Source organism: Ctenopharyngodon idella, chromosome 4 (assembly GCF_019924925.1).
Source record: "Ctenopharyngodon idella isolate HZGC_01 chromosome 4, HZGC01, whole genome shotgun sequence".
Taxonomy (NCBI): Eukaryota; Metazoa; Chordata; class Actinopteri; order Cypriniformes; family Xenocyprididae; genus Ctenopharyngodon; species Ctenopharyngodon idella.
In genome coordinates, this window is record NC_067223.1 from 5757501 (window position 1) to 5770698 (window position 13198).

Genomic DNA, 13198 nt, shown 5'->3' on the forward strand with positions numbered 1-13198 from the left:
TTCAAAAAAAAAAAAAACAAAACCATTTGATCCTCATGTCCAGAACACAGTTAAAAATAAAAATAAAAAAATATCTGAAACTTTGCAAGACTACGTCCCATGTTATCCTTCTCTGTTGCTGAAAAATTGATCAACACTTTTGTTTCTTCACCCATCGATTACTGTAATAAAAAAAAAAAAAAGAAAAACTGCTTTCACTTCCTCTCTTCCCTCCCTATTCTAGCTTATGCTACTCTAAGCAATGTCTGAAACTATTCCTCACTTGGAAGTCGCTTTGGATAAAAGCGTCTGCGAAATGAATAAATGTAAATGTAATGCTCTTCTTGCTGGGGTTTCTAAATATACCTTAAATAAATTGCAGTCTGTTCAAAGTTCTGCTGCTAGAATCCTGACAAGGACCAGGACAAGTGAGCACATCCCTCCAGTTTTAAAGTTATTTTCGGTTTTGGATTGATTTTAAAATTCTCATGCTGACCTACAAGGCCTTTTATGGTTTGGCGCCACATTACTTGTCACAAACTTCTAACTGTCTACACTCCAAGGCATGATCTCCGCTCCTCTGATTCTGGTCTTTTAGTTGTTCCTCCTACTCGATTACGCTCTATAGGTGACCTGGCCTTTTCTTCTTGTGCACCAAAACTTTAGAATTCTCTTCCCATTGAGATCAGACAGGCTGAATCATTTAGTGTTTTTAAATCTGCCCTTAAAACCCATTTTTTTCAGGACAGCTTTTATGTGATTTCTTTGTGTTATATGTATGATCAATTTATTTGTATTGCTTCTAAAGCGCTTTGAGATGTAACTTTTAAAGGCGCTATATAAAATAAAGATTATTATTATTATATAACTATGCTGTGCTTCTCTGTAGAAGTGGCCTGACATTCATCGTATTAGTTTCAGCAAAGTCAAATAAAATTACTGAAAATTATAATTATACTGAAAACGTAGTAATTATATAGTAATAAACATGTTCTAACTATGCTGTGCTTCTCTCTAGGAGTGGAAGTGTGTCGGGCCTGACGTTGAAGCTCATTCGTACGTCTGTCAGTGAGATGCTGGAAACCCTCTCTGATGATGATTACGTCAACATCGTCTCTGTGAGTATACAGGAGATGTGCGTGTTGGTGAGTGTCTGTTTGAATGATGAACTCAAAAATCTGGATTCCTGCTGAGTAGGAATAGAAAATTGGAAGGGAAACAAAGGCACTGAGCCTCCAAGCATCCATAACGTCATAGTTAGTTTTTTGCGGTTTCAGTTAGGCACCGCTGAGGCGGCAGGCCAAAGAATTATTGATGTTTCCCATCATGCTCTGCTTCAGACGCTGTGCAATTCATTTATGAAATGCGTCGTTTATTTCATTTTGTTTGTGAGACCACTGACAGGAATAAAAATCACAAACTCTGTATTCTGCTTTCAAGTAAGTGAGTTGTTTTGTATACTTTCAATTAACTTTCTTCCTCTATTCCTTTAATAGCTTTGCGCTTGTATTTTATGGCCTGACTCCAGCTGTGTGACGTTAGCTTGACGTTAATGAAATTAGGCAACAGTGCTCTAAGTGTATTGCTGGCACTGAGCCATGGGACTTGTATAGTGGAACCGAACAAAGCCTTGAATCTGAATGATGTAAAATGATTTCATAACTGTCCTTGCATGTGTGCGAGTGAGACATATTGTACCTCACAATTTTCATAGATTTTTACTGAGAACTAACCAACTAACCACAATGCTTTCCTATGATTTCAGTTCAACAATTCGGCCAAGTCGGTCGCCTGCTTTGAAAACCTGGTTCAAGCGAACGTCCGCAATAAGAAGATTCTGAAGGAGGCAGTACAGAAGATCACAGCGAACGGCACCACTGACTATAAAATCGGCTTCAAGGAGGCTTTTGACCAGCTCTCCTCAGTAAGAATAGATAATGGCACTTAAATAAGTAAACAAGAAAGAAGAAACATTATGGGGCCAAAATATTACTCCTCAGAAGTAACAAATTTACCTTCACAACATATACTGTAGTCTACTTTTTTGTCAATCAGATAAGAAACTCTTCTTTTGTGGTTGATTTTTTTTGTTTGTTTGTTTTAATACAAATACTGTATGTGTGACCCACAAGTTATGTAATATGTTTTGTATTGTGTGTATTGAGAAATACAAAGATTATGGTTTTGTGCATTACAGAACTTCCTGCCAGATAACAAGTTTAATGTTTGAAGACAATTTTTACTTTATTGCGCCATCTTGTGGCCTGTACTGGTTATATACTCCACTAATAACATTTTCAGAGCATTTCAGAGCATTCAGATATTTTTTGACAGCAGCAAATTTTATTAACAGCAACAGTGAATATTAGAGGCATCATGGTGGTTTATTTGGACTCTTATTGTAAGGCCAGAATCTTACAGAATGCAATATGATTTGTTCCTTTCATAGATGAATGTTTCAAGAGCAAACTGTAATAAGATCATCATGCTGTTCACTGACGGAGGGGAGGACAGAGCTTCAGAGATCTTTGAACAGTTCAACCCTGAAAAGAGGGTGAGGAAACACACACAAACACACACACATTTTGCTATCTTAGTGAGGATATTCCATAGGCGTAATGGTTTTTATACTGTACAAACTGTATATTCTATCCCCCTACACTACCCCTACTCCTAAACCTTCCCATCACAGAAAACATTCTGCTTTTTACATTTTTAATAAAACATTGTTTAGTATGTTTTTAAAGCTGTTTTAAATTTGAGGACTCATGAAATGTCCTCATAAAGCATGTTTACGTCGTAGTACCAGTGTAATACCCATGTCATTATACAAATTTGTGTCCTCATAAATCACAAAAACGCACGCAGGCACACTAGGGTGGCCCTTATTGGGGGGTAATTTTTTTTTTTTTTTTTTTTGGGAAATGTTAACCTCTCACCCCCTCATTTGTTTCTCCACTAGAAGTAAGTAATGTATGCAAAATTTCATCCAGATAATTTGTCACTTAGGGTATGCTCAAAGCATACTTTTTATCAACAGGTACTTGATATCTTATTGGTGATATTAGCAAAGGTTTCGTTCACTGTTAAAATTTTGACTGTTTCTGATATCAGATGGCCACTTTGCGTATCCAGGATGAAGTATACTTGCTTGAAAGCAAGAAGGAGTCTTTATTACCAATTTCAATTTCAGTTGTGGCCTAGTGGCCTAATGGTAAGCGAGTCTGACAGGTAACCCAAAGGTTGCTGGTTCGATTCCAGCACTGACAGGAAATAAGGGACCTTGAGCAAGGCACCTAACCCCTAATCACTCCCCAAGTGCCACAGCATAATGGCTGCCCACTGCTCCGGGTAAACGTACTCCAATCTCAGCGATATTTGGTTTGTTTCCATTTCTCATGAAGGAGAGTTGACTGGGCAGGTGAGAGCAGAAGATTTCAAAAGTTTAAAAATAAGGGCCACCCTAGCACGCACACGCACACACACGCACACACATAGCTATATAAATTGGGGCACACCATAGACTTCTACAGTTTTATGTATAGCTAAATATACTTCTGTTCAAAAGTTTGGGGTCAGTAAGATTTTTTTTTTATTTATTTTTTTTATTACTTTTCTTCTGCAAATATGTATTAAATTGATCAAAGTGACATCAAAGAAAATTAGAATGTTACAAAAAATTCTATTTCAAATAAATGTTGTTCTTTTGAACCTTCTATCCACCGAATCCCATACAAAATTTATCATGGTTTCCACAAATATTTTAAGCAGCACAACTGTTTTTAACAGTAACAATAAGAAGAAATGTTTCTTAAACACCAAGAAATAATATTAGGAGAATTTCTGAAGGATCATGTGACACTGAAGACTGGAGTAATGATGCTGAAAATTTAGCTTTACCATCACAGGAATAAATTACATTTTAAAATATAATAAAATAGAAAAGTTATTTTAATTGTAATAATATTTTACAATAAAATGTTTTTTTACTGAATTTTTGATTAAATAAATGAAGCCCTGGTGATAAGTGTGTGTGTGTGTGTGCTATACTATTTAATTAATCATATTTAATTATATATCATATTTAGAAATGAATATGTATACTCAGATGTCCCAAATGGAGGTTTTGTTAATATATCCCCAAAGTACAGCTAATATGTACACCTACATATACACCTACTTTTCCACTATAATCATATCAATATCCATTTGTTTCTCTCTTCTCTCAGGTTCGAATCTTCACCTTTTCAGTGGGCCAGCATAACTATGATAAGACACCAATTCAATGGATGGCTTGCAATAACAAAGGTAAAACACACTGAAATTTAATGATTTAGAGACTTTTTTGTGTGTTTATACTGTAAACAGCACTGTGCAGAAGTCTTAGGCACGTCAGTATTTTCACCCTCCCAGAAAAATGGTTTTAAGCCAGTTATTTATATCTTTTGCTGTAGTGTGTCAGTAGGAAATATCAGTTTACATTTCCAAACATTCCTTTTGCCATTAATTGTAATAATCCAGTGAGATTTTTGTATGCGTAGGGAGTCTGACAACTTTGCACGTCGGTTTCTTCAAGCGTCTTGGAGACATTGCCGCAGTTCTTCTGGATTTAGTCTATCTTAGTTTTTTTTCTGTTTCTTCATGTAATCCCAGATGGACTCGATGATGGTGAGATCAGATCTCTGTGTGGAGCATACCGGCTATTGTCAGACTCCCTGTGCATACAAAAATCTCACTGTATTTCCTACTGACACACTACAGCAAAAAACATAAATAACTCGCTTAAAACGTTTTTTTGTGTGTGAAAATACTAACATGCCCAAGACTTTCGCACAGTACTGTATAATCATGTATTAAGATGTTAAGTTTTCCTGCAGGTTATTATTATGAGATTCCGTCTATTGGAGCTATCAGGATCAACACCCAGGTATATGACAACAACACTTTAGTGCATAAATGTGACTTCTCTCCAGCATCATATATAAATGTAACCAAACTACTTTACTTACAGGAGTACTTGGATGTGTTGGGCAGACCCATGGTGAAAGCAGACAAGAAAGCAAAAAATGTGCAGTGGACCAACGTTTACGTGGATGCCCTGGTACTTCAACTCTTATATATCTGTATCAGTAGATTTGTTAAATTAGACTGATTCAAAAGCACTAAATGGCTGTTGGTTGTGTTGCAGGAGCTGGGCCTTGTGATTACAGGCACTCTGCCAGTGTTCAATAAAACCAAGAACAGTGGAGACAAGACTAAGGTAGTATTTTGTGGCACATTTGTGTTCGCAGTTAATTCATGTTTGTCTTATGAATCAGATGAGCTTATGTGGAACCAGATCTGTTTTCCAAGTCCCTGTTATCAATTGCAGAACCAGAGCCAGTTGATTCTGGGGGTGATGGCCGTAGATGTGTCTCTGGATGACATCAAGAGACTGACTCCACATTACACTGTAAGGCGTGAGAGCGTGTGGGCGCAATCTGCACTTCTTTATTTACGACTGATGGTTTGCAACATCGAAGAACTTGCACAACCATTGCATTGAACTGTAGCAGCTGGGTCAAGTTCAGTGCTGCTGCATTCTTTTTTTTTTTTAATTTGTTTTTAATGCCAAATAAATTTAAATAGGTCATATCGTGTTAAATCATTTTCCCAACTCTTTTGAAATAAAAGATAAATCTTAAATATAGACATACATGCTCAATGAAAGCAAGGAAATCTGAACTTTTGTGCCTGATTTTGGCCTTTTTTTGAGTTCACATGGTTAATGTCCTAAATATTCTTATTTGATTAGTTTTTATGTAATAAAGTTTTATTGTTTTAATAAGAAATAAATGTTCATGTTTTTAAAATTATTTGAATGAAACTAAAATAGCTAAAAATATATATTAATATACAATAATAACAAATGTCATTTTGTAGTCTTAAAGGTACAATAACAAAAAACAGCCTATCAAATGCTACAGAATCTTCATCACATGTCTTTTGTTCTATAAAGCTCGGGCCAAATGGATATTACTTCGCCATTGACCCCAACGGCTATGTGCTACTTCATCCCAACCTTCAGCCAAAGGTACGGTTCTCACTCATATTTCTTTCTCTCTTCTTAGACATAGCTGCCCATAACCGTGTGTATGGTCAGTTGTGCATGGCTGAAGAACCTTCACTACAGGTTATGATGAAATAATGCAGGCCACCCACATCCGCAGAGGTCATCTGTCTTTTGTAATGAATATCATTTGTTCAATCCAAACACAATCGTTCTGTTTAGTTCACAGATGAAACGACAAAGAGAGCATTTATTCAAAACACGTGCATGACAATTAGTAAATGTTTAGTCAGTGATCCATGGGATTAGTGAACACTTTGTATGGAACAAAGTAGGAATGCTGAGAAACGGCTCCTCATTAGGCACTTCTTCGAGGAAAAAGTGACTCATTCGTAAATATTTTTACACACAAATATGGTGTGTTGACCAGTATTGATTTATGGTATTGCTTTGAAAGTTGTTGTTGTTTGTCTGCAGGATCTCAAGTCTCAGGAACCCGTGACGTTGGACTTCCTGGATGCAGAACTAGAGGATGAAATGAAAGTAGAGGTGAGAGCAAACATGTATGACGTTCATTCTTCTGCACGACAGAAAAGATTATATTTTTTGCCCGTACAATGAAAGTCAATGGACCCAGTTGAATTGACCCTTCGCCAGGAGTTTGATTGACAGACGATCTAACCAATCATAACGCCGAATCTGTCATTTTGTCCGACAAAGCAGACAGGGGAGTTAGTAGGTTAACGTAGGTGGACTTGAACTTGAAAATGGTGTGTACTGACGTCTTTCCGCGATTGAAACAACATTCCTTATGATGTCCATTCATGTTTATATGATGCTATAAATGAACTAGTCGGAATAGATGATCGGTTCTCAAAAATCTGATATCAGCATTCAGATTCAAAGCTGGTCTGATTTTAATTTGGTAACATCCCTTGTGCTCTGTTGTACAGCTGTTGAAGTCATAACAAAGTGATTATCGAAGCATCAACAAACAGCAAAGTTAATTCTCAGTCCTGTGTGATTTCATAACAATATGTTGAATATAAAAAATATCATTTTCTCACTTCACAGCCCAAATGACTGATTTTCTCACTTGAGAGTTACAAACGGAACATTAGATTACAATAGTAAATGAAAGCAATGTCCTGTTTTAGTTAAAAGTGATACTCTGTGTCGGCTTTTGAAGATCCAGTGACATATTTACAGCAATCGGTGACACACCTGTCTGTCTGACTTTCTGTCTGTCTGTAGATCAGAAGAAGCATGATAGATGGTCACAAGGGTCAAAAGGGATTCCACACATTCATGAAGTCACAAGATAAGGTAATTGTGCATACTTTAAACAAGCAGTGCTTCTCAGCTGGTTTTACTTCAGAACCCAGATTTTACATTGGAGGTCAAATGGAAACATCAACAAAAAATGTTTAAAATCGTAACAATTGTACTAAAGCAAACAAAATGGCCTAAAAATCAAACATTAAAATGTATTAATTGTCTTTTTATGCGTTTCCAGCACAAAACACATTGTGGTTGGTAAAAACAGAGATGAATGGTTCACTGAACCATTAACTGTTATTTTATTCTTATTGCAGCGTTACATTGACAGGGGCGTCAGAACCTACACTTGGGCTCCAGTCAGCAAGACAGACTACAGGTCCGAGAATGTGTTTTAATTTTTTGTTTTGTTTTGATCTTTGTTACATGTTGAGTTGTGTTTGTTTCTGTGGGGTACAAGTGAACATATGAATGTTTCTTATATTTGCCACTAGAGGGCACTGTTCAAAGTCAAAATGAACTGTATTCAACAGACATTATACCTCTATAAGGACACAGATGAGAGAAAATAGAGTAATTTATGAATAGGATGAGGGTGAAATCTCCTACATTTGAGTTTGAATATATAAATTGCAACCTGCATGGACTAAAAGCTACAAAACACCAATTTTGATTTCACAGGGTGTTAAAGGATTAGTTCACTTCAGAATTAAAATTTCCTGATAATTTACTCACCCTCCATGTCATCTAAGATGTTTATGTCTTTCTTTCTTCAGTCGAAAAGAAATCAAGGTTTTTCAGGAAAACATTCCAGGATTTTTGTCCATATAGTGGACTTCACTGTGGGTTGAAGGTCCAAATTGCAGTTTTCAGTACAGCTTCAAAGCACTCTACACGATCCCATCTCTTGCACTAGCTCTGCGATGCGCCACTCATGACGTAATAACGTTGGAAAGGTCACGCGTGACGTAGGCGGGAGTGCCGAGCAAGTGTTTACAAAGTGAACGTGCAAAGACTAAGTCAAACGGCCTTTACATAAAAAGGTAAAACGATGTCAGATTATTTTGAAGTTGGAGGAAAAAATGACATGGAGTTTTTCACCCTATCGCAGTACTTCCGCCTACGTCACGCTATGCGTGACCTTTCCCCCGTGATTACGTAATGCGTGCCGCATCGCAGAGCTAGTGCAAGACAAGCATTTGTGGTTTAAAAGTATATACATTTTTTTATTTTTTATTTTTAGAAAATGACCGATCGTTTCACTAGATAAGACCCTTATTCCTTGGCTGGGATCGTTTAGAGCCCTTTAAAGCTGCACTGAAACTGCAATTTGGACCTTCTACCCATTGTACCCCAGTGAAGTCCACTAAATGGAGAAAAATCCTGGAATGTTTTCCTCAAAAACCTTAATTTCTTTTTGACTGAAGAAAGAAAGACATAAAAATCTTGGATGACATGGGGGTGAGTAAATTATCAGGAAATTTTAATTCTGAAGTGAACTAATCTTTTAATTTCTCATTTCAAATAATGTCAGGAAGACTACTTCTTTTTCATTATCATTTATTTCTTGTGTCTTCTCTCTGTAGTCTTGCTTTAGTTCTACCCGATTACAGTGTGAGCTACATCAAGGCCACTATAGGAGATACCATCACTCAGGCCAAATGTAAGTACCCACCGGAGCATCACTCACCTTTTTCAAACTCAGTGGAATCTCTTGGGCAAGCCATAGCGTGAGCTCCTGGTTTTTATCCAAAGAGCCCCCCACAGCTCAACCCTGTGCCCTCCGTCCATTTCACATCTCTTTTTTGACATCTCTCCCTCACCTCCTCTGGAGATGTAACAGCATGGTTCCTCAGTTGTGGTCTGTCTCCGAGAGCGTTCGCCAGACGGGACGACGACCCCCTTAAACGGCAAAAGCGTCTCACCCTGTGCATATTACACCCCGTGTTTCTTCCAGATGCACCTCTTTGCGCGTGTTTACCCTCTCGTCCTCTCTCATGTGGCTTTTGGGAGAGGAAAGTCAATATCAAATGCCCCTCCATTCAGGAGAGCCCTCACAGTTCCTGTACAATATTCTTATTCAAAGCTTCTGGTGTTGAATAAAATATTGTGAAATCCCTCATGTTCCTTCCTTTATTTTGCCTTCCCCAAACTCTTTCTCTCTGTGTTTTTCTCTCCATCTCTCCTCCTCCTTTCCCTGTCTGTCTATAGCTTGGAGACCCTCAGAAAATTCCGGCAAGTATTTTCCTTCTGTATTTCATTCTCACAGTGTCCAGTGATACTCTCTAGAGATCGGCCGATATTGTTTTTTGTGAATATATCCAGGTTTAGATGGAATCGTCTTTCAGATTTTCTGATCTGTTCATTGTAAATAAAGACTTTAATCCAAATTGAACCCATTTTATTGATAGTATGCACTCGTTCGGGCTATTAATTTATTCAAAAATTACATGACAAAAATGCAGTTCACACACATACAACGACTACACATCTTCTATGATGAATTTGTTTTAAATTTTACATTAAAATGAATTTTTAAAGTAAAAAAATGTCAGGGTGATCCAACTGTTCTGATATTATAATGAAAAAAAAAATACAGGATGAAATTCTTTAAAAGAAAAACATATTAAACAATTTGCCATATATATATATATATATATAAAAATAAAACTAGATTTTTAGATTTTTTTTTCTTATCGGTCTATCTCTAATACTAACACCTGCTCTACACTCACAGTATCTAAATCACAGTCACCATAGAAAATAATGCACAAACACACCTACTCTCACACTTCTGTGTCTGCTTTGCATGTGTAAATGTTTCCCAGCTGAGAAAAGCAGTTTAGATGTGTTCTCTCCTTGCAACTTCACTGTGTAAGTCAACGGTATGAGTGTCATAAAGTGTGACTATTACATTTCCTTACTGGGCCTTAGTTTTTGTGAATGTGTGTGTATGTGTGAGAGCATCAGGAGATGTTTAGTTGATGTTTTCCTGGAGGTTTGGAAGGTGAAACCGCAGAGGACATGAGTGTGACTCTTTGTGCTCTGAACTGGTACTTTTATCTCCGCCCCTCCGCTCTCTCTGAATCATCTGGATGCTTTCAAAGCCTCGTAAAGGGCCGGTTTAACAAAATACAGGCCTCGCTCTTTAGAAAGCATCTCTTCCGTGTGTGTGTTGGGTCCACGTGTTCATGTCCAGGTGTGGATGTGGTATGTGTGTGTCCCTTTTTAACTTTTAACAGGACAGTGCAACTTCAAGGCTTCTAACGTTACTGTTCTGCAATAACAGTCTGTACTAATCACTCGTCTGCCACCAGATCTCGGCTTTTCCCTGTGACAGCACATCCGCCAAGCTATATTTTACACCCCTCAATTCATATTTTACCACTTTTTTTGTCCTTTTATACATGATACCATCACAGAGATTGAATAAGAAAAGTTTAATGGAAATCAATTGAAAATACTGTGGCCTGAAAAATTATTTGGACAGTTTAGCCACACAAAATATCAAATCAAATAACGTTTATTTTCACTTTTAAAGTGACTCATAATTATTTTCTGCATGAAATTTGGCCCCCCTCCATCTGTCATCTTTCTTGGCTCATGTGAATGCATAATTCATTAACATTTCTTGTCTTTCAATTTACAATGAGCAGAAAACCTTAAATCAGAATGCAATATTTTTATTCAAGGCTTGTTCTGTGAATAAAATATTGGTGACCTTTGACCCCTGTGGTTTTACCCTGTTTTTCTGCCTCTCTTTCCCTCCTCTCCTTGGTAAATCGCTCCCTCCTTTCCCTCTTTGCGGCATTTGACCCTTCAGAAGAAACAGGCAAGTACTGTTTTTCTCTCCCTTTTGTCTTTTCCTTCATGTTTGAACCCTCTGAATGTAACGTCTGACCTCTCCCATGTTTGAGAGTCCATCATCTGGTTTCAGGAAAAACAAACATAACATAACAAACATAGCTCAAAGGAGACATTAATGTAAAAAAAAAAAAAAAAAAAAAAACATTTATTTATTTATTAGTGCTGAATCTTAATCAATTTAACACAATCCTAAAACTTTTACAATTTCCATTTATTTCCTTCTATTTTAGTTGATCATTTTGTGCTTATTTTAATAAAATGTAATCAGCTAGCTTTCTCTCTCTGGACCACCCGTATGTGAGGTCGTGTGCCTGAACAGCAGGGTGTCACAGCAGACAACTAGACAGAAGCTCAGAGACATATTTTTACAAGCTGTTGTGCAGTGGCCTGCTGTCTGTAGAGTTGTGTTTCACTGTCAGGTTATTTTGAATGTACCTGTAAGTTCTGGGGTCTGTTTTTATTCTAAATATATCTGTGTTGTATTATTTTACCATGCTGTAATGACAGAACTTATTGAATTGATCTTTGATCTAGCAGATTTCTGTTATTTTCTTTCAGTTTCTGAAAGCCTGCAGGTGGACAAATTTGACGAGTATGGATATACATTAATAGCACCCAGGTCAGTTTCTTAAAGGGATAGTTCACCCAAAAAAGTCTGTGACTGTTTACTTACCTTCATGTTGTTCTGAACCCCATATGATTCTGAGAAATGTTCATCTTCCATGTTGTAGAGATTACTGCACAGACTTGAAAGCTCAGAGTGACAACATCACACAATTTCTCATCGACTTCAATCAATACATTGACACAAAGACCCCTAACAACCCGCATTGTGAGTATCCTCTGGAGCGTTCTGGGCTGCAACAGTGAGTGTGGTGGTATCATAGCTTGAAGGTCAGGGATTCATACCACCAGTGTTGGGGGTAACGCATTACAAGTAACTTGAGTTACGTAATCAGATTACTTTTTTCAAGTGACTAGTAAAGTAACACATTACTTTTTAATTTACAACAAAATATCTGAGTTACTTTTTCAAATAAGTAACAAAAGTTACATTGTTTTCCAAATGTAAATGTAACGCATTATTTTCCATAAAAAGTTGGTAACGCAATTAGTTACTTTTTTAGGGTGTAACGCAATATTGTAATGCATTACTTTTAAAAGTAAGTTTCCCCAATACTGCAATACTACTGTAATCGACCAACTTTACTTAAAAGTAGTAGTTACTATTAGCTAATGAATGTGTACATATTTTATAACTAATTTTGTTTAATTTCATTTGAGTTCAAACTTGCTGCACTTTAAAATGGTATTTTAAACATTATATATATAAATACATTATATTACTAAATAATACCATTACACATTTAAGACTTTTTGTAATTTGTAGATATAGTTTTTAACATAGTATTATAAATATTATTACTTAATATTTCAATTACAGTTTTTAATAAACTCAAATATTATATATATATATATATATATATATATATATGTATGTATGTGTATATATATATATATATATATATATATTAATTACTGTAGTGACACATTTTCTTTAATATTTTTTATTACTACATTGGTTAACACTCGTCCTTGTTGTACATGTTACTGACGATAGTAAAGATAGTAAATTATGCATAATTATAAGCAAGTAACCCTAAACCCAATTTTTAAAATGTTTTAATAGAGTACTATGAGCATTACTACATCACAGTATTACTAAATAATGCTGAACTTCATTTCACGTCGTGCCTAACAACGCCCTTCGACCTTGCTTATTCAAGATACAGCACAGCCTCTCGTATCTTATTGCTTACATATATATATATATATATATATATATATATATATATATATATATATATATATATATATACTAAATAATGTGTAAATAGTGCACAAATCAAGTAATAGCCATATTTTAATTTAGTAATATTACAGAATAAAATAAACTTCATAGACTGAGGATGTTAGATAAAAAAATCATTTGGAATCAATTTAAGTTCTTGCATAAATGAAAAC

The 13198-nt window shown here is 36.1% G+C and overlaps 1 protein-coding gene across 5 annotated transcripts in view; it reads left to right on the top strand.

Annotated features, from left to right (window-relative positions):
• Nucleotides 1-13198, top strand: part of cacna2d1a (calcium channel, voltage-dependent, alpha 2/delta subunit 1a) — an 84634-nt gene that overhangs the window by 54960 nt on the left and 16476 nt on the right. For 3 of the 5 annotated variants that reach the window (XM_051891071.1, XM_051891075.1, XM_051891074.1), the window contains 16 exons: nt 998-1097; nt 1745-1903; nt 2429-2533; nt 4209-4287; nt 4857-4906; nt 4991-5080; nt 5168-5239; nt 5351-5431; nt 5978-6052; nt 6506-6577; nt 7283-7354; nt 7624-7685; nt 8893-8969; nt 9518-9541; nt 11732-11792; nt 11905-12005. In XM_051891071.1, the coding sequence (XP_051747031.1) occupies nt 998-1097; nt 1745-1903; nt 2429-2533; nt 4209-4287; nt 4857-4906; nt 4991-5080; nt 5168-5239; nt 5351-5431; nt 5978-6052; nt 6506-6577; nt 7283-7354; nt 7624-7685; nt 8893-8969; nt 9518-9541; nt 11732-11792; nt 11905-12005 (1280 nt within the window). Of the gene's footprint in view, nt 1-997; nt 1098-1744; nt 1904-2428; nt 2534-4208; nt 4288-4856; nt 4907-4990; nt 5081-5167; nt 5240-5350; nt 5432-5977; nt 6053-6505; nt 6578-7282; nt 7355-7623; nt 7686-8892; nt 8970-9140; nt 9542-11731; nt 11793-11904; nt 12006-13198 lie in introns of those variants that run through there. The other 2 variants (XM_051891073.1, XM_051891076.1) reach the window with 2 other exon arrangements.